The 21,934-nt window shown below is 37.8% G+C and overlaps 1 protein-coding gene across 1 annotated transcript in view; it reads right to left on the bottom strand.

Moving 5' to 3' along the window:
• Positions 1–2,359: 2,359 nt before the first annotated feature.
• Positions 2,360–21,934, bottom strand: part of GALNT5 (polypeptide N-acetylgalactosaminyltransferase 5) — a 46,474-nt gene continuing 26,899 nt past the window's right edge. Inside the window, exons 4-10 of the mRNA XM_045560310.1 lie at positions 18,012–18,147; positions 16,557–16,676; positions 14,404–14,521; positions 13,161–13,484; positions 8,291–8,371; positions 5,424–5,585; positions 2,360–2,553 (exon numbers count right to left, since the gene is read on the bottom strand). Of these exons, the coding sequence (XP_045416266.1) occupies positions 2,413–2,553; positions 5,424–5,585; positions 8,291–8,371; positions 13,161–13,484; positions 14,404–14,521; positions 16,557–16,676; positions 18,012–18,147 (1,082 nt within the window). The 3' untranslated portion in view covers positions 2,360–2,412. The remainder of the gene's footprint in view (positions 2,554–5,423; positions 5,586–8,290; positions 8,372–13,160; positions 13,485–14,403; positions 14,522–16,556; positions 16,677–18,011; positions 18,148–21,934) is intronic.

The following is a 21,934-nucleotide window of genomic DNA, read 5'->3' on the forward strand; positions in this document are numbered from 1 at the left end:
ATACACTGAGCGGACTGTAGAAGGATCTGTTGAGAGAAACATTCAACTTTCTTTAGCTGGTAAATCCACAGGTGCGTGTATCCAACACATAATTCATCTTTTTCTGAACAGAGCTGACTTCTTTGTGGAAACTACTTTTTTCTTTTTTGGATAAAACGAAAGTCTATTGACTGGGGGAGAAACTTTTCCACATTTTTCAGTTATCGGAGGAATTGCATGAGGCACTCAGCATATTCAGTTTGGTCAGTAACTCAGTTTTTTGGCAACTGACTTGTGGTTTTCCCCCATATGGCTCTATTTTGAAAAGAATTATAGTCATGTATCTTTTAATGATGAGGATACATTCTGAGAAATGTATCATTAGGTGATTTCATCATCGTGTGAACATCAGAATATACTTACACAAACCTAAGATGGTACAGCCTAGGCTGTATGGTATGGCCTATAGCTCCTAGACTGCAAACCTGTACAGCATGTTACTGAATTGAATATTGTAGGCAATTGTAATAATGGTAAGTATTTGTATCTAAACGTGTGGAAACATAGAAAAGGTACCGTGAAAATACTGTATTATAATCTTATGGGACCACCATCCTGTATGTGGTTCATTGTTGACCAAAACATCGTTGTATGGTGCATGTCTGTATTTCACTTTCTAGTCATTCTCTTGTCTCATCTGCAATTTTCAGGTTATTCGAATAAATCATCTTAAATATGTCACAAATGTACAGAAATGTTTCCCTTTATCATTCTTAGTTATAGCTTTACTTTTGTATAATTAGTTGGGACATAAAATTAAATGTTAAACAGGAAGCCAGAACAAAAGATATCCGGTTTCATCATGATCTCAATTGAACAAAGTTTTTTTTTTTTTTTTAAATATCAACAAGACTACAGCATAGCACCCAACCCCAGCAAAGAGATTTGTGTATCTCTTTCTAAGGAATACCCTGGAGCAGTTCTGCTTGGGCCAGTGGCCTGAGGCAGTAGAATGATCCCTGTCTCTGGAGAAGCCAGTTCTAACCTTGATTCTTTCACTAACTGGCTTGGGATTTTTAGACAGGTAATTTATCTTCTGGGCATCAATTTTCTTATCAAAATGAATGTAAAGGATGTACTGATTTCTAAGATTTTTCCTGGTATACCTAAGTTTTAGTATATTTAAGATTAGAGGCTCCATTTGGATCAAAGAAATATTTAACTTTTCCCCAAATTTGACAGTATTATCACTGGGTCCACATTGAGGGACCCACTTTATTCTTTTTTGCCCCATAAAGATACCAGATTCCCATTCTTCTTTGGCCAAATTTAGGGCAATTTTTTCTTAACTGTCTTCCTAAGAGTTGTTTACCACATTCTCTTCCCTTTCATTATGTTTCCTTCACTTTATTTTTACTTTGAAATCTTTTAGAGCCCATTTTTACCAGACTTCATTCCTGTGCATGCTGCTAAATCTAAAGTAGTATTTTATTATTTTCATATAAAAGAAGCTTTCAGCTCCATTTCTGCTTTACTTGTTTTAACTCCTCTTACTTGGCCTTGCATTAGAGTGAGTTCAATGTTTAAATGTACTTTTGATTCATACAGTGTGGTGTGAGCCAGCCTTGGTTTTGCTATCTTTGTTTTTTTTTTTTTTTTTTTTATAATATTCGCTTAAGTCTAGGAAGCTATCAGTATGATCAAATTTTCAAAGTGTACTTTTAAAAACACAAAATGGGCTGAAATAATGGCCATACCTAGAACTGAATAAGCACTTGAAGGCCTGTTCTTGCTCACTTAAAATTTTCTCCACTGACTGAAACTGGGAAAAAACACTGTACAGCAATCTAGATGGAAATGCTGCCATCAAGGAAGGCCATCAATTGTAGATCAATACTATTTCAAACTGCTACATAAACATGCATGCAGTCTGAAGGGGTTTCACCAAGGTAATAGCTGTGGACGTCTGTACTCTTCTAGTGATAAGAACTCAAGCAGTTTTTGTTTAATGAAAAAAAAAACAGCAAATAAGGGACCAGGTTCTCAAGGATCATACCTACTTCTGGGCCAAAAGAGCTTGTCATTACCAAGCCCAGGCACCAGGAGTACCATTGTGTTTCCCCAAGTGCTTCTGTGTTCGTTCCTGGTTACCTGTCAGCTTGCGTGGGAAGCTTGCAGGATGAGTTCTAGCACGGAGAGGGAAGCAGGCAATTCCAAAGGCCACACTGTGCTGAAGAAGGACTCCAGTCCAATGTTGGACTGTTTCCCTGAGTTATTGTTCAGTATTCCAAATATTGTGGTTTATAAAAATCTTCCATCCAAATGCTATTAAAATTGAAAATTTAAACTACTACACTGAGAAATACAGTCACCAAGTCACTGTTATTTTCACAGTATTTAATGGATTTACTAGGAAAAAAAATCAGTTCCACTTCAGGCTTCATAATATTTTTCAAATTTCCACTTTTGATATGGTTTCATTGGGTCACAAGCAGCTACTTTCAGGGTCTTCTGAGAAAAATTTCCTTCCAAGCATAACAACTGATGATAGTTTTCAAAAACAATGTGATTCACCTGGAAAGAGAGAAGATCTGGGAATGAGCCACAGAATGAATTTGACAACTGAGATACAAAGAAATGAAAACCAATAAAAAAAATAGGCAATTATATTTTTTGAGTTCTTCTGGACTAAATTAATAATATAAACCCTGACTTTGGAAAGTATCAAATTTGTCTCTTAAACTAAGTTATCATACTTCTATAATCTATAAGACTTGTAATTTCTCAAGAAGCCAAAAAAAAAAAAAAAAAAAGAATGTTCTGATGATATGGCTGATAACTATATTATTTAAAGAGAAAAAATTGCAGATGACATTCATTATATTTGATGAATGATGGCTACTTTATTGATGGCAAAGAAAAAAACATATACTATGAAAAAAAGTGAGTTAATTTCTCAAGTCCATGTCTTAGAATGCAGTTTGAATTCCAAAATTCTAGAAACGACATATTTTATTTAAGAGCTCCTTATGCTAATCTCTGATAGTACATAATGTACATAATGCCTGATGTCACGAATCCAGATGTAATTAGGAAAAAGTCAATGGTATTAAAGAAAGTTCTATTATTGATTAATATTTATTGGATATCCTGGAAATGCTAGATAACCTACATAAAACTTATGGCTTTATACACTTTTTCATCTATAAATTCTCTCAATTACTCATGACTGTGACAAAGATAATCTTAATTGTACATGTCATTTTGAAATATTTAAGAAATTTATCAAACCAGGGTGATTTTCATAATAACTTATTGTAAAGATTCTCCTCCCAAACTATTATCACCCTGCTGGGACTTTGGAAATATGTTTGAGTATGCTCAAGGACTTGTAAAGGAGCATGCCTTGAGGAAAAATCATTCTGGGTTTTCTATAATGTCCTGCCAGTGGATTGTAAAGAGGTAACTAAATAACTTGGCTCCAACCTAAAGGCACTTAATGTGGGAACCAGTTGGTGGAGGAGCATTCTGTGCCCCCAAGTCTAGAAGCCACCTGTGAGACTCTTTCCCTTCAGCTGGCCAAAATCCAGAGCATTTGGGGAGGGCTGACCTAGACAGCACCTTTTAAATGCACATTTAGAAGTATATATATAATTTTAACAACTCATTGGTATCCAAGGATCTAACTCACTATTATGCTTCCTCCCTCCATAAAGCTTCTAACCCCCTAATTCTTTCTAAAAGGAGAGACTTGCTCCTGTTATCCAAAGTTTCATTCTCTACTTCTCTTGTTGATTACAACTTATATGTCTTGGGGGACTTAAAAAGTTTAGCATGAAAACTATCAAAAAACTGGAAAAAGAAGAAAGCTGACCACCACACGACTCATCCCCATGACACCAAGTAACATCCAATCGGGAACCCAAGGCAGAAGGCAACTATGTAACATGTCACAAAGTCATAGGTACAAACAAGGTAGGAAAAAGGCTTTCTAATTGTTGCCATGTAATTCAACTACCTTCCTTACCAAATCAGCTTACTGCCTAGGGGAATCTGCTCCTAAATATTTTCTCATCAGCCTGAAACCTTTTCCACGATTCACTACTGAAGATGAAAAATATGTTTAGTTCTCATTCTCTCCCTCTTTCTCTGTCTCTTTCTGTCTTTCTCTGCTTCTCTTCCTCCCTCCTTCCCTTTCCTCCTTCTGCACAGGGTTCAGGAAGGAGAAAGTAAAATGTATTTTATTTAATAGATGTTTATGGATCTCCCCAACACTATGTAAAATAAAATAAGCAGTTTATATGCTAGTAATTCCTAATTTTTCTGAATAATTCAATAATAACCATTATCATTAAAGAAAAAAAGAATTGTCCAGAAGGAATTGAAATATAAGAGAGAATATCTAATGGGAGGAAGATTGGAGAATGCATTGCTCAGGGCCTGACTTTAGCTCTGAGCAGGAAGGAAAATACTGTGAAGAGAATAGTCACTGGCTGTGACATCAAAAGGAATGGAGGCACCTCAAGGAAAAGAGAGTGCCCACTGTGGGGCCATCCCCGGGCAAAAGGATGGTCTCCACATACCCAATACATTCAGTGGATTTGGTGGCTACCTGCTACTGAGATGGTAGAAAATTGAAGACTGAAGTTCTGAGATTATTCCTGCCACCCCAAGATCCTACACCAAAAGCTTATGAGTTTGTATCCTGTTAAAATATAATTGGGACAAACTGAGAGGACTTTGAGAATGAATATGGTAGAACAGGGGTATTCCAGTACATATTAATAACTGGACTTCTGGAAAACTATCACCTGATCCAGTAGCATCTGTTGATTTCTTGGGTGTAAACACTCCCATTATGGCTGGTTTCAAGCTACCCTTGTATCACTGCATGCAAAGTTGGCAAGAAATGCACTCAATCAACTCCGGTAAGCTGGTGAGAGCTGGCTCCAGCCGAATTGAGAGCCCAGGTCTCTGGGAACCACAAGGAAGGAGAAAAAGTTTCCTTGTATGGAAAAAAGGAATAATGAGAAACCAGGTTTATTTTAAACTGCAAGGCTTGTAGGAAGCACGCTGCTTCTTGCTTTCTCCATACACTCTCCTTATATAAACCTTTCCGGTAACCACTGAGAACCAATTCTAGCCTGTAAGCCTTACTCTTGGCATTGTTGATTGACCGAAGCAGGTGATAGCAATATAACCATAAGAACCTGGTGACTTCTATTTAACTTAACTCATTTGAATTACATTTTGAAAAAAACAAAAAGGACTTGACAATTTGCAAAAATAATCTGTTTATTTCTCCAGGTGAACTTTTACATTACCTCTACAGTCACAGACACATTTAAAACTTCCGATTGGTGAATATGACAATGAGGGTTTCATGTGCCATTTGATTGAAACTGGAATCTGTGGTAAAGAAGAGGTATAAATATTTTGCTTACCAGTTCTGGTTGAAAGACGGATGCTGATTTATGCAGCCATTTCAGCCCTTTGTTTCTGCTATCGCAAGGGTGCAGCTTTAGGGCTCCTTTATCAGGGATGGGGGCCAAGCACCATTCTTCATGTTTAATAAGTCTTAACCAGGTGTAATTAAATTGTTGAAGCTGTGGGGGAAATGAATAAAAAGAAGGTCATTTCAGGCAACAAACACAGGCAGGGGCTTTGTCAAACATTTTTGATAGTAATGGTTAATAACATAGGCCTTCTAATCTGACATTTTATATTCAAGTCCTGGTACTATCACTTTTAATTCTGATAGGATGGGCATATTATTTACCCTGTCAAATCTCATTTTTCTTATTTTAAGGTGGATAGCAATTGTACCTATCTCAGAGGGTTGGGGTAATGACTGTCAAGTGCTTAGTACACTGTAAGCCCTTAAGAAATGCTAGTTGCAATAATAAAAATTATTTAGTATATAATTAGTACATATCTGTATATGGATGTCATTTCAGGTGTTCTAAAGACAACCCTGGTGCTTAAAGTATTGGAATGTTCAAACGACCTCGTGATTAAAGTTCCAAGCCAGGGGTAGCTACAGGGAAATCCCAATCACAGCCCTAATTTTTTTTGGTGGAAATTATTATCCTTCCTTGATTAACACTATCTAGACAATTGTACTCCTAGAGACTTTGTTCTATTGTAGGAAAGATCAATATCTTTCTTTGCTAATAGCACAAGGAATCATCATGTTGCCTCCAGGTTAGCGTCCTCCAGTTTGTAGAACTGCTCTTGAAGACATCCAGTTTTAGAAAGTTGCCAGTATCTAAAACAAATACTCATTCAGGTATTGAAAGTATGTTTTCAATCCTTAAAAATATTTTCTTTACTTATTTAAAACCTAGTATTACCTGCGTGATCAATTTAAGGCTCTAGGTCCGTGGGAATTTGGCTTTTTTGTACTAATATGAACATATTTGGGAAAAAAATAGATTGTTGGTAAAATCTAACTAACTTCCCTTACCTAACAAATCATTTGTAATGTAAGGTTTAATTTTGATTGTCAGATTAAATTAAAGTCATTGTGTTAGACCTTGACACTCAAAAGGTAGTCCCTGGATCAACATGAGCATCACCTGGGAACTAGTTAGAAATGCTGAGTCTCAGCCACATCATGGACCTACCGATTCAGAATCTGCATTGTAACAAACTCCCACATTAAAATTTCATAAGCACGAATGTATGGCATATTATAAGGAGCTTACGTGCTACTAAGGGAAGTTAGATATTACCTTGCAAAATGACATCTCTACTGGCTTAAAAGTTGAAAATTAAGGGGACATTTTAGGTAAGGTAAAGGATAGGGCTTGATGGTTCAATCTAAAGTTTTATTCCTTTTGTGCTTTTTTGGATGAACGCTACAGTCACTGGCTTAGTATGAAGGCTCATTAATTCTGCCAAAACCAAACCAAAAGAGGCAGAAACTAAAAATGAGCAATGAGATAAAAAAGAGATAGGGCTTTGTGGAAGGCAGAGGCTGTATAATTCATACTTTTACTCTTAGCATCCCCTAGAGAGACTCAATGGTTACCAAGAACAAAACTTGGGTTTTCAAACGAAATACTTATTACTCAGGCACAAAAAGTTCTGACAATGATGAGTCCTGAAAGATTGCAGCACTTAATACTTTTTTTCATATAATTTGGACTAATTGTGGTTTTGTTTTACAATTTAGGACTTTATTTCCTCTTTGAATTGTTAATAAGTGAAAGTTATTTCTGGCAATTGATTTTTTTGACACTTTTCATTTCCCTCTGTCTCCTCTCTTTCCTAATTAAGAAAGAGTTCCCTTGGCTTAAGGTTTACAATCCATAGCTGAATTATAGCAACAGAAATACTTTTTCTTCTAGTAGCAGCTGTTAATTAAGAGGTAGAGATGGTATGTACTCAAAAATGTAAGCAATATCTCTAAGTCAAAACAAAGAAGTAAGACTTGTCAAGCCTAGATTATCATGGCAAAATCATTTCTCTACCAAAGAGTGTTCTGCAACTTTGGAGGGCTAATTTCTACTTACTAATCAATGTTTCTATGAGTCCTATCTGACACTCAAACCAGATGACTGTTTCCACAGAACATAGAACTGTTAGGAAACATATGCTGGAGAGGGAAGTGTGGTTACTCAGAGCTCCTCTCCAGGATGGCGGAAGGAATCCCTGTTCTGTGCTCCCTGGCCTGACTCCCTCTCCTAACTATTGTGCTTAGAGGTTGCAGGAGTTTTGATGTAGGGATTTCTGCCATGGATCATGGATTATGTGATTTCTATTACTCCTTTAAGATGCAGGAGAATGGGACGAAAAGGGGATGAAATCAGAGAATAAAATTGCCCCATTAGAACTATTATTTAGAAATATGTTCTCTTTTTCTTTTCTTTATATGTTACATATTTCCCCCATTTTGTCTTATTATTATTGCAGCCAACACTTATGGAGCACTAAGCTTTAGGTATTGTTCTATGTGCTTCATACATATCACCTAATCCCAACCTCACACCAGTTCTAGAGGCAGGCACTATTATCACTACCATTTACCCAAAGGTTAAGAAATTTGCAAAATTAGCACACTTTTGCAAATGATGGAGCCAGTATGGATCCAGCGGGTGGACTCCAAGATCCACACCTTTACTCCTTCAGTCCCTATCTTTGCACTTGGTGGTGGATTCTGTTATTACTGGCCTTATGATTATATAGAAACTGAGAGATTAAGTATCTATTTCTACTGGGAAAAGATGACTTTCTCAATTGAGCAATGAACATGTCATACCCTGCACCTATCAACTACCATGAGATAGGAAACCCCGGTTTACCATACCTTGCTGCTCCCATCGCAGTCTTCCAGAATGGCTGTAGTGTTTTCAATGGAAATACATTTACCCAAGGCCACATTAATAAGCTAGGAAGCAAAATATAAAATATAAATCACAAAAACATTTTTTCAAGTAGAACAAGACATGCAGACACATTTAGAAAACACAGAATATAAAATTATCATAAGGTTAAAGGATAGTTAAGTTAATAGCTTAGCCTTACTTAGCACTGTACGATTTTATTGGTTGCCATCTCTAACAGAGACATAATGTAATCTTGCTAAAGTACAGCTTCAATCTGTCAATTTAGGCCTGTGATTCAGCCACAGCTCCAACAAACAGAAGCTTTTAATTAACCCTTGCCAGGAATGCTGAATAACGAATGAGCAAAAGGTGGCATAAAAAGTAGTTATTTTCTTGTCTTAAGTTTATCTGATGCATATATTAAAAGTCAATGCAAATACTCGCAATTTAATCAAAACAAGAGTTATGGGCTCTGTTCCCTGGCTGACCCCTTCAAGCTCTTTGAGTGCTTAGGCACTGAATCATGGATAGATTGAGTCCTTCAAAGAATAGCAGATTCCAGCTGATTCCCTGTCAGAATCTTCCTCATGTCTCAAGCAAGCTACAATTCATTATGGGAAAGTCATGAAAGCTAATAAAGAGCCAAGCTTAAAGGTACTTTCTGGCAGGCCCCCAGGTTTTTAATGGATTTACAGGGTCAAATATGGAGGGAACTTTCTATAAGTCACCATTTAATACAGAAAAATGTTCATTTCCTTGTCTCCTTTGACATTCTGTGCAGAGCTAATGAGACGGTGGGTTAATAGTGCAATTCAGGCCTTTCAGATTTCTAGACAAGCTATGTAGAGCTGAATCTATATTACATATCCCAGGAAAGCTTCTGGAGCTGGGAGGTAATGAGGTCTTTGTTGCCAGGGATACTATTTCTGCAACTTCCTGTTCTATGGTGCCTAACAGAGAGCTCTAACTCTGCTAACTCTGGGATGCTGCACTGATGCAGGCTGTGTAGCTCACAGAGTTGCCAGACTTCATAACCGGGTGCTCAGTGGGTTGGTTCTCACTTTTACATCGTAGCTTAGCTTGCAAGAAACTCAAGGCCATCTTCAGGGACCAGAAAATACAGACAAAACTAAAAGTGAGAAGGGAAACTACAAATGTTGGTAAGAAAGGGACTTGTCCACTCATAAAGACGGGAGAAAAATGTGGGCCTAGATGAGCTGGAGAGTTGGAATTGAGCTCTTCCATATAAAGGTGGAAAACTAAAGAGTTAGACCCTCAGTGGAACCGTGTATTAGGAAAAATAATTCCTCATTAGCACAGAGAGACACAGAGCAGCTACAGTCTCCCTGGGAATCTGAAAGTGTGAGGAGAAAATTTATGTTAATACTACTTGCATTAGATAGGAATTCCTCAAAGACTTTCAAGGCACAGAAACAAACATTAAAAATAGTACCAGATTGGTAACTCTTGAGGTTCCTGGCAAAGAAAACCACAAAGCAATTCTAGGAGGGAATCTCCATCAAAAAACCCCAAAGAAAGCTCTATTCACAATTAAAAATGACAAATATGGAAGGAGACAATTCATCCTTAGTAAATGTGAACATCACAATGCACAGAAGAGTTCAACCACCGTGAACTTCAGAGAGGAGAGTGAAATGCATGAAGGTAGAATAGAGTTTAAAGAAAGAAATTGTGCCCCAATTGTTCTCTTGATCTTAGCAGAGATCAATATAAGCTCCTGTATTTGTGGATCACACAGAAAATATTCTGTCTTCAAACAAGTTTGAAGCACTGTGGTTTTCAACATAGCTGAGTAGGTGGGCCGGCCCCAGAACTTCCCAGACCCTTCAGAGTGTTAATGTTCAGCTGCTGCTCAGAATGTAACTCGAGTGCTTCCCAAATTTACTTGAGCATGGAACCCTATGGCAGCACAACTAACACTGCTCAGAATGGTGTTTGGAAACCCCTGGTTTAACTGATTTCTTTGTGTTTATTTTGTACAATCCCTTCCTCCAAGGACCAAAAAGCATTGGGAGGAAAGAGAAAATTTTCTGTCCCTTATGTCTCCCTCTGCCACTTCATCTGAAGATGCTTCACTTCATCAGAAATTACTGGGGAAACTACTTTTCTTTAAACAGAAATGGTCTATGGAGTGCTAAGGAATTGTTATTCTTCATTTTATTATGAGTGGTTTTTAAAATTTTTCACTTTTATTTTAAAAAATTGTGCTCATATTTATAATGGTTTATAAACCATTTCAATCTTTTAAAAAATCAGATAGTATATGCATGTTAAATTATCCTTGTTGAATTATTTCATTTTCCAATTTAGAAGGTGGGAATTCCTCAGTTTACCATGGAATTGTTAAACATTAAGCTATACACTGTTCACTAATAGTTTAATTCAATGTAAAAATACATTTTTGGGGAGGTTTTTTTTTATTAGTTTCAAATATTTTGGCTCAGTAAGAAATTGTTCTCATTGAAAAAAACAGAACAATTTTCATTGGATTTAAATTCCTAAATAAATTCAAAAGGTTGAAAGAAGGGAAACGAAACAAGTAACTAAAAGAAATTATGGAATTTACTTTCTTGGAAATTTTCAAGGTTGTCTATCCAAAATAATGGTGTGCTATTCTGAATTACTTGGAGAAAGGTCCTAATGTTTTAAAAATGGTAATAATGCTCCCTACTGGTGGCTTCAGAAAGGAACAAATAGATCTTTATTCAAATTTGTCCAAGGAAGGCAACAAATAGTGAGGAAAATAGAAGGAATTAATTTGTTAACATCATTTAAAAATACTTGGTATATTTCGATATATTATAGTTCAGGCATCAGCAAAAGGCTGTTTCATCTGGAAAGTGTTTCAGAAATTTCGTGGGAACTCTTTTATATAAATTAGCGTCACAGTGGAACCAAAAGGTAGTTTTTTGGTTCCCTCTGGTGGTTAAAGTTTAGTAATGCTCTTAACTGAGATTCCGTCATGTTAGGATGGGAAAAAATTACTAATGAGAATTCTTTGAATTTCTTTTTTTTTCCTGCTCAGGAGTTTGAATTAAAAAATATAAATTTGTTTTACAGATATATTCAATGTTTTATTATTTGAACAGTGTATATAAATCCAAGATGTTTGATAAAGTATCAGGTTGAGCCACCTGAGTAGCTGCTCTTCTCTTTGGACCTATAAACAAGGCAATTTTATAATACATTATGTTACATAATAAACAGGTCACATATACTTATTTATCAGTTGAATTTTATAAAAACAAAACAGATTTTTAGGCTGATTTCCTCTCTTTCACACCCTTCCTGGACTTCCCTAATACTGTCAAGGGGATGGTTTTTTCTAAGTCCCTGTTTTCAGGAGATTTGCCACACAGAGAGAGTGGTTGGTTTGTATAATCCACTTCCTGGGAAGAACTGAAAAAACTTGGCCCAAAAGGGCAGGCCTACTAATGGCCAAGTTTGAGAACATCTTGAATAAAGAAATAGGAAACACTGAAAGAAAACAAAGAACACTAGGAATATTTATCAGTAAAAATTAAATTAGAAATAAAAGAGATTAGAAATAAACACGATGGAGAGGAGCTCCAGGCAAGGACTTGACAAACCATCCTTAAACCCATTCTGTGGTAATGTCTCATGTCTTACCACCCTTTTCCTGTGAAGCTTCATTCCTACAGTGGGTTCAAAATGGCGTCCTCCAGCATCTCCTCTTCCTTGATTTTTTTCTTAGCCTTGTAGTCATCCAACCTATATGGCTTAGCTTCTTCCCTTTTAGTACCTTCCCTCATGCCCTGAAATTTTATTTGCTATTCTCCAACAATTTGTGTTGTTTTTAAACCCCTCTTTGAAGTCTTTACAAACCCAAATTTAATCTTGTCATTCCCTTGCTTAACATTCAATCACTTCTTATTACATTCAGAAGAAGGAAGGAAGGAAGGAAGGAAGGAAGGAAGGAAGGAAGGAAGGAAGGAAGGAAGGAAAGATAATCCTTACTTTGCCTACAAGGACCTGTGGGATCTGACTCCTGTTTCCTCTCCACCTTCATCTAGACCAGCGGTCCCCAACCTTTTTGGCACCAGGGACTGTTTTCATGGAAGACAATTTTTTCCATGGATCAGGAAGTGGGGGGATGGCTTCAGGATGATTCAAGTGCATTACATTTATTGTGTATTTTATTTCTATTATTATTACATTGTAATATATAATGAAATAATTACACAACTCACCATAGGTTGGGGACCCCCAATCTAGACCATTCCTCCATCTGTCACTCCCTGACAACAACCTTTATCTTTCCAGTTCTTGAATGCCTTAAACTTTCACCTGTCTCAGAGTTTTGTATCACCTGCACACTCTGTCTAGTGCTCTCTTCTTTAGCGCTTGGCTAACACTTAGTGTTTCAGGCCTGAATTGCAAAGTCTCCTCCTCAGAGAGGATTTCTTGACCACTCTGAGGATTCATCATTGTGACCTGTTCCCTAAATGAGAGGTATTATATTTTGTAGTTACCCTTTAATTGCTTATTTGTTTATTTTCTTTCTTCCCTACTTAACTTTAAGCTCCATAATGAAGGAATCAAGTCTAATTTATTCATCACCCTGATCCAAATCTGAAATACTGCCTGGTCTATTGATACTCAGTAAGTATTTGTTGAATTAATCAATGAACATGACCGCCAAGTAGTCTTTCTCAAGTTTACCTATATTTAATTCTCAGCCATGCTTTGTCCCATTGGCTTTCATACTTGGCATTTATTTATAATGTAACAATTCATCCTTTTCTACATGTTTTTGAAAGAGTTTTTGTTTTCATGGAGTAAGATTTTTAAATTGCCACTTGAACTTACCACACCACTGGCTCTCACTATGGGAGCCTTCAAGTCTGGAAAAACATTCTCCAAGTACCACTTGAAACTTTTGCATTTCAGTTTCTTCCGTAGTTCCCTTTGCTGAGTGAGGTTGCCGACATCTAAGCCCTGGTCTATGAGGTGGTCCCCGTGGCCATAGAACAGCTCCTTGTATTCATCCAGCCAGACCTCAGCAACCCGCACCAAGTTCCGTTCCACTGTCTTCATCCGGTCTTTGGGGAAGGAATACGGATTGTCATTTCTGAATATGTGGCCCACTCGGGAACAGGGAATGATCTCAATCTCACCACCACACATCCACACCTGAAACAATTTAATGATAAGCATCAATTATCAAGTGATTGTCCACAAATCATGGGCAATTAACAATGACAAAAAACCACCTGGTAACTTTATTCCCACTGCTTGAAGTAGGACCATTTTAAGAATAGTAAAACATAATGTTTTCCTTAGCTACCCTTCAGTATAAATTTTTTTTTCCCTAAAGAAATCTTCACAGAATCTCAATGTGTAAAATATGTGAGTTCCTCCTTTGGTTAAACAGTGAAAAAAAGTACAGATGTCCATTTGTTCACCTGCCCTTTCACTCATCTTGGGGACATCCAAAAGGCTTGTGGTGCACAACTTAAAAACCATTCTTCTTGATCAGAACCTCCAAAGTTACACCCCTTTTAATAGAAACCACCCAACCCCATAGGAAAGCAGTTGCTTTTTTGATGCTCTCTACTGTTGCTGTTGCTAAGGTTTTCTTAGATGTTAATCAAAGATTATATACATGATTGTATAAAGTTTCCAAAGAAACTATACTATGGGCCTCTTGGTGGCCTGCTCTAGAAGTACTGTTTTGTACTTCTGTCTTTCATGTTTTCCAAGACGATCCATCGTGGAATGCTTCCATTCCTTCCAACATATTAGAGAGATATTCCAGGGGAGTTATTTTGTATCAAGTATGAATTCCACGGCATTTACACTGAATGACAGAAAGTCATTACCCCCATATTTAAAAGCAGAAATGGTGTTGGGAAATATTAGGGAACTCCAATAAATGTCATGACAGCAATTTATTCTTCTGCATTCAAGCTGGGATATGAAAAAATTAATCCAGAGACCCTAAAATGTCTGTGAAATTTACTCACATATATGATTGTACTAGTAAAATGAAAAAATTTAAAAATGATAAACTTTTAATGGCAGAGAAAATTTGAGAAACCCTTGATAATACCTTGAATGAAAGCTCCATATTTTCTCCACCCCAAACATCAAGGCCAGGGTCGTATGTTCCAAGTTCAAAAAAGTAATTTTTATCAATAGAAAATAACCCACCAGCCATGACAGGGCACCTACAAAGAGAAAAGTTTGTTTTTAAAACTTACGTCTCATGAAAGCTCAACTTTTAGAGTTGGTCCTCTATACATTTGTGTTGAAGGTAGGAGGTGTTTCAGAAACGTATGTGTAAGGAGGTCTGGAGATAAGAGTGTGTAAATGACAAGTTTCCTGGTTTATGGTGGCAGAGCTTGATTAGGGTCAGCAAAGATGCAGCCTGGAACTAGTATTCTTATTTGTCCTTAGTACACTAACACAAACTCTTCAGGGTTGTTATTTTTAACAATACTCATTCAGGACTAAGGGAGTACCAGGCATCGTTGTAAGTATTATAAAGGTATTATTCTAGACTTCACAAAAATCTTGTGAGTTTGTACCATTGTTAAAAATCGGCAACATGGAGAAGGTAAGAAACTTTCCCAAGGCCAACAGACCAGTATGCCATATGTCTTGGGTTCACACTGGGCAATGTGGCTTGCCTCTATGCTCTCTCATTCACTAGATGGTCTCTCAACCACACACAAACTTTACTGACAGCTTTTTATGTGGCAGGCACTTTTAAAGCACTTCATTTGTACTACCCGATTAAATTCTCAAAACAGTCTACGTGGTAGCTACTTCTATTAGTCTTCATGTAAAAATAAGGAAACAGAGACTCAAAGTGGTTAAGCAAACTTTTCAAGTTCATACTGCTAGTAAGTAGTAGAGCTGAGATTCAAATCTGACTCCAGAGCCTTCACTGCTACTACTGATCATGGATGATAGAAACTGTATTTTAGTCAGCAGTTAGGCAAGGCATGGTGAGCCAGCCGAAAGCGGTGTCTGTGGAGAGCCTGCTTTGTGTTTTGGTTATATGGCAATCTCAAGGGTAATTCCTCTCTCCCTTCCTCCACCATTTATGTCCATGCCCTTTCTGTATCCCAGTTATCCTCACCAGACCATCCAGAATGTATTCTTTTCCTAATATTATGTTCAATACAGTCTGAACTAATCACTATATTGACCGTCAAAATGAAAGTCTGAAAAATGCAAAGAGGTTCTTTAGGTGTAGATTAGAACAGGAGTGTTAAATTCAGGCAGATCTGGGTTTGGATCTCAAATTCTTCCATCACTAGCTGTGTCTCCCTGGGAAAATTACTTAACTCTTTTAAATCTCAATTTCCTCATCTCCATAAGGTTAATACTACCACCTCCCTTCTGGGGTTATGGAGAGAGTTACATGCCTGGCACACAGTGCTTAATAAGTGGGAGAACTCCCACTTCACTCCCTAGGGGTATCATTTCTGAAGGCATGACATCTGGCAAGGGAGAGGTATGATTTACTGAGGGAAAAGTTCAGAGAAAACAAGGTGCAATGTGCAGCCTGGCCTTGGCTTTCCCTTGGGACTTGTTTGCTTGTGTCTGCTCAAGTTTTCCCTCCAACAGGACTCCTGCTGCTCTGCCTGTGGCTGGCTGAATGTCTGTCCTGTAGCCCCCGATTCTGGGGAAGGAATAGGAAGCTGCCATTTTGGCTTCAGGTAGAAGCTGTGTTCTTCAATCCAGTTTCTCCAGTAACAAAGCCCAAATTTTAATTCACATCCAGGTTCTATGTCTATTTCTTAATTCATAGAATTTGGCACCTTTCCCATGGAGGGGGTAGGATTAGACTGTAAAAGAAAATCCTAACCCTAGTTATTATTATTATTATTATTTGCTTTTAATATTTACTTATGTTTGCTTTAATATTGTGTGTATTTATATTGCATTTATGCAGGACATTCAACTAGTTTGTGTTTCTTAGGTTATAAATCCCAGGAAACAGTATGGCATTAGTAAATTTCTCAGGGATCAGGGCTGAACAGGGTGCACCTGGACATTTAATAATAAGTTTTGGTAGTGGGAAACTAATTTCTCAGGAAAACTGTTTGCTTTTGTAATCTTTTGGCTAGAACTGTAATTCTTGATTTTCTATAGAATGACAGGATATAGAATGACAGTTGTTTTGTAGAACTTTTTTTACACCTTTACAAAAGACACATGACTGCTTTCTAGTCTTAAATTTCACATACTTACCTTATTATATCAGTTTCTTTAATTTTGTTTTTTGCAACAACATCTGGAGGAATTGATCTCCAACCAAAGTTCATGGGCCACACAAAGATGCCTCTTTGAAAGTTGTCCACTGTCATGTAACTAATCCAGGAAAGAAAAAATACTGCTTGAGATTGTGCACATCTTTATATATTTCATCACGTTGGCTCCATGATGTATTTAAATGAATTAAACAAGTGCTTAAGCAGATGATTTTAGATCATCACCTTTTAATAACAGTTCAAAAAGTTTATTGTTGTCCTATAGAGACATATAGGATTTCAGGAGTTTTGCAGGGCTTTGCCCTGAAGGAATACGTGAATGTGTTAGTTCACACATCAAAAGCTGCCTCTCAGGAGGGCATCTCACCGACCAGTAGGGCTTTCCACGGCAACGCTGTCTTAGACCTGTTGGCTTGCACCTGACGCTTTTGTATGGCAAAGCTTGGTATGGGGCCACAGGTTAAGAACTGATCAAAGAGCGCCCACCTGACAGATGCCTGCTGCTAGAGACAGTTAGCCTAAGGGACAGTTCCTGCTTCACTCCTGACTACCTGTCTCAATCAACAAAACACTAAAGAAATATAGAGCCACTATATTTCTGTTTAGTGATAATTTTATCTTAAAACTTAGAAGTTTGTCTTAGAAATATTTTGTAACCATTTGTTCACATAGACAGAGTTAATTAAGGGATCTCCAGAAACTTTTGGGGAGACTTTTAATCTAAACAAACTACTTGTTATTATGTAAATCTGTTACCCCTGGCAACTGATCACTGTACCAATAAATACTGATGAGGGACTTCACCTGTGGCCTCAGAGCTCACCGGAATGCTGAAGGACCCCTGGCTCCCCATCCTTATAAAAGCTATACTTTCATCTCTGTGTGTTCTTTTATTGCTATATTCTCTATTTTCTATTTCTATATTTCCTTATCCCTTGTGACGACCCCTGCCAAAGGAACCTGATTTTTGCTGGGAGCATAGCTAACTCCCCACAGTTTATGAATACAATTTGCATTAGTGACTAATTGGCTGGATTGCTCACATTTAACTTATTCATTTCTTTTAATAATGTCCTGGCCATTTTTGAGGAAAGGATACAACAACTTAGGACCGCATATACGTTTCCCATAGAAAAAAGAATTAAATTTGAGGAAAATACATATTTTGGGGTTCAGCTAAATATAAAAAGGGAAAACTAGATAATGAGAATGAGGATTTATTGATATTTAGAGTTAAGAATTTGTGGTGACCAAATAGACTATTGGGTTGACAGGCTATGATCCAAAGATATTTATAATGTATTGCCATTGATTTAAGTGGATAACTATATTTTAAAAATTTTCAAAAATGCACATATTTGGAGTTTAACTAGCACTTTGTGCTGCTTGTGGTTAAAGGTACTTAGAAGTATCTTGTGGGATGTAGTAATATTACCTCATATCTTTATCATTGATGACTTCGATTACTGGACAGGCTACCTTCTTTCTACTTAAGTAAACTCTTTCAAGTAGAGGTTCCAACCAACCAACATTACATTCCACGTGAGAGTCTAAAAACGTCAGCACATCTCCTAGAGAGCCAAAAAGAAAAAAAAAAAACATGTGAAAATACAATATATTGGAGGTGTGTACTTCATGTTCAGAGATGTTGAGGATTGCTCTAGAAATGCGCTGTAAAGGCAGTAGACTTTTTTTAATCTGTGGATTTCTGGTCCCTATAATTTCATTACATAATGAAATGGAAGAAACTTTGTTGCTAGGAGTTTTGTGGGGGAAGCATAATTTATGTTTGGAAAAACTTGATAAGCCTCTTAGCATGGGTAACAAGAATCCAAAGGGAATACTTAGTATCAAAGGCAGCTGCTGAAGTCCCTTCTAAGAGGGTAAGTTTTAATATAAATCTGGGGGTGCAGGATGTGGGATTTTGTGTTTCAAAAGAACAGAGAGGCTTTGAGATTATAAATTTGACCTTAGGAATGATGAAGAGGGAAAATCACATAATAGAAGTGAAAGGAAATTAGAATAACCAGCAAGACTAAGAGGTACTGTTAAAAAACTTACTGGAGAGGGGAGTAGGGAATGAGGAGATGTTATTTAATGGGTACAGAGTTTTTTGCAAGATGAAGACAGTTCTGGAGATTGCACAGAAATGTGAATGTACTTTCTGCTGAAGTGTACATTTAAAAAATGGTTAAGATGGCAAATTGTATATGTGTTTACAATATGTCGACAAAAAAAGTTACAGGAGAAAAGAAAGAAAAAGAAACTTGGAGGCCATAAGTATTTATTAAGTCCTCTTTTTTTCCTGTTAGTTGTGTGAAGTAACGTGCTTTCTCCCCAGTGGTACCTCAGTAGCATCTATATGCCCCAGGTCATCTTATACAAATGGAATGTGTGTGTGTGTGTGTGTGTGTGTGAGAGACAGAGAGAGACAGAGACAGAGAGAGAGAGGAAGAGAGAGATTGATTACTAATATTGTGAGGAATCAGCCCTGGCCCAAATCCTGTGTGTAATCTTTCAGGCCCAAGCCACATTACAAAGGCTTTACCTGGCAGGCCTCTTCAGGGAAAGCTGCCCTCCTACCCAGACATGGTGCCCAGCCAGTGTGTTGCAGTCAAGGACTCAGGCCCTTCCTCCCCTCCACCAGCCAGTCTTGCTCTTATGTGCATCTGCATCTGCATTCCTAGCCAAAGTACCTCCATTCAGAAACCTCTCTCAGGCCAAGGCCCCTGCTAAGACCACCTTATTGGATTTCTCACTCCTAGCCCTTCCCTCCCCACACTCTGGGTCCTGGGGCCACAAAAATGAAGGAGCCTTTTGTTCTGGCTCCTTGGGCAGGCCAGGAGATGATCCTCCTGTCTACTCTGCTCTCATCCACCACCCAGTGACATTCTATGGGGAAAAAAATGGAACACTGAAGGAGCCAGCACTTTTTCCTCTTCAGCCTCTTACTGATATTGCTGCAGTAAATGATTAAACCTTGACTATGACTTTCATTTTGGCTTATTGTTATAATTCACTACACTAATCCCTGGCTGCTCAGCTTGGCTCTTGACAAACCTATAACATCAGTTCTCATCTATTAAATGCTCATTCTATGATAGACTGTGTCCTAAGCATTCTACATGAATGTTTTATTTAGTCCTTACAACAAACCTGCAGTATAGGACTAATTTTTTAATCCCATTAAAGAGGCAAGGAAACTGAGGAACAAAGAACTTAAGTAACTTTTGTAATGTTGCACAGCTATTACGTGGCAGTATGATATAGAAAGCAGGTACCTTATTCCAAAGATTATGTCCCTTAAAAAAAAAATGCCAAAAGAGGCAGAGCATTGAGTGTGGGAGGGTTTAAAGAACAAGATGAGAATAGTTGATCTGGATAATCACTGAAATCTGTAAGCTACCTTTCAATCAATACAATTCAGCATTGTCCCAATCACCTGGTCAACAGTGAGATTTTTGCATGAGGGTGCAGGTTCTTGAGAAGTCTCTTTAACAGAACCATCTGTGCTAGGCAGAAGCCCCCTGTAGTCTCCTGCTCTTGGAGATAGCGGCTGCATCTCCAGATCATGCTGTGGGGGAACCTATTTTCGGGGCATTATAGCTTGTTAGATAATGAAAGGTTATCATTCTCTGCTATGGTCTGAATGTATATGTCAACCCAAAATTCATATGCTGAAACCTAACTCCCAAGGTGATAGTATTAAGAGGTAGAATATTTGGGAGGTGATTAGACCATTATGGGGGCAGAGCCCTCATAAATGAGATTAATGCCCTTATAAAAGAGGCAGGTGGGAGCTTATGAGCCCCTTTTGCCCTTCAGCCATGTGGGGTGAAGGCACAGCAACAAAGTACCATCTTTGTAGTGGAGAGGGAGTCTTCATTAGGCACACAGAATCTTCTAGTGCCTTAATCTTGGACTTCCCAGCTTCCAAAGCTGTGAGCAATAAATGCATGCTGTTTATAAATTACCCAGTCTAAGGTATTTCATTATAGCAGCCCAAATGGAGTAAGACATCCCCTAATGGTGTCCTCTTGCACAGCCGTCTCCCATCATGGGAAGGCTCATAGGGTCACCTAGGTGTATGGGGCATGTGTGAATGGCCTGCTAAGGTCCACCTGGACAGTGGAATAGAATGTGCCAAAGACAGTTTCCTTTCTCTCACCACTCCTACTTGTGGTTCATTCAGACCCAGAGTTTAAAGAGTAGTCTTTACTACACCATCTGTCCCTATCCCAACAGCAGGCTTATAGGGTCAAAGGGGCCATAAATAACTTCCCAAATCCCCAGTAGCAGCAGGATGGGTCCCCAAACCTGCATTCACTTCCCACCTGGCCCAGATCCCTACAAAAATTCTCATTCATTTGTTGCCAGGACCTGAGGGAAGCAGCATCTGCTCTAAACGTAGTCTGGAATTTTATATTGTTTTATTTTGGGGAAAAGGAGAATCCTCCTATGCGTGCATGCCATTGCTCTACTTTCAGACATTTTATTTTAAAATAAGAACTCAGAACTGTGTTAGGTAAGAAAATAGGGAGCTCTCTGTGTAGTTGACTCTTGGTGGAATTTCTAAATGTGGTGCTTTGTCTATGGACATTGTACATATTGTTCCTGATCCTGAGAGGCATGGTGAAATGAGCATAGGACTGAAGTTACACACAACTGCCTTTAATCCCAGCTCTGCTTTCCCTAGCCACATTGGGTAAGTTACTTAGCTTCCTTTAGCTTTCTCTTGCAGGGGCATGTGTAAGATCTACCTAATACTTAAATTCTTAAAACATGGCTAGTATTTTTTACTGTTTTTCAATAAATGTTTAAGCTCAAACTCAGAATAATCAGCTCAACCTTTAAAAAACTTTTTGATTGACACATAATAATTATACATATTTATGGGATACTTAGTGATACATGCAATGTGTAGTGATCAAATCAGGGTAATTAGCACATTCCTCACCTCCAACATTTATCACTTCTCTGTCCTTGGAACATTCAAAAGCCTCTTTTCTAGTTATTTGAAAATATTAATATATGATACATTATTGTTAACTATAGTGCTAAAGAACACTAGTGCTGGGAAAAGGCTGGGGGAGAGGGTATAGGGAGAGATTGGTCAAAGGATATAAAATTTCAGCCTATGTTTGATTGTTACCTGGCAGTATTTTCTGTTTCCTAGGAGTAGGTCCCAGTAATATTGAATTGTTTGCAGATGAATTTCATTGAACTTTAAGAAAAAATTTGGGGAACAATATAAAGGTGCTCAATGTACCAAACAGATTTGGTTCTTTGTTGAGCATGGACTCCCCCACTTATATTCAGTTGTTCAGCATAGGATATTGCTGCCAGCACTAATTAGTG

This window comes from Lemur catta, chromosome 8 (assembly GCF_020740605.2).
Source record: "Lemur catta isolate mLemCat1 chromosome 8, mLemCat1.pri, whole genome shotgun sequence".
Lineage (NCBI taxonomy): Eukaryota > Metazoa > Chordata > Mammalia > Primates > Lemuridae > Lemur > Lemur catta.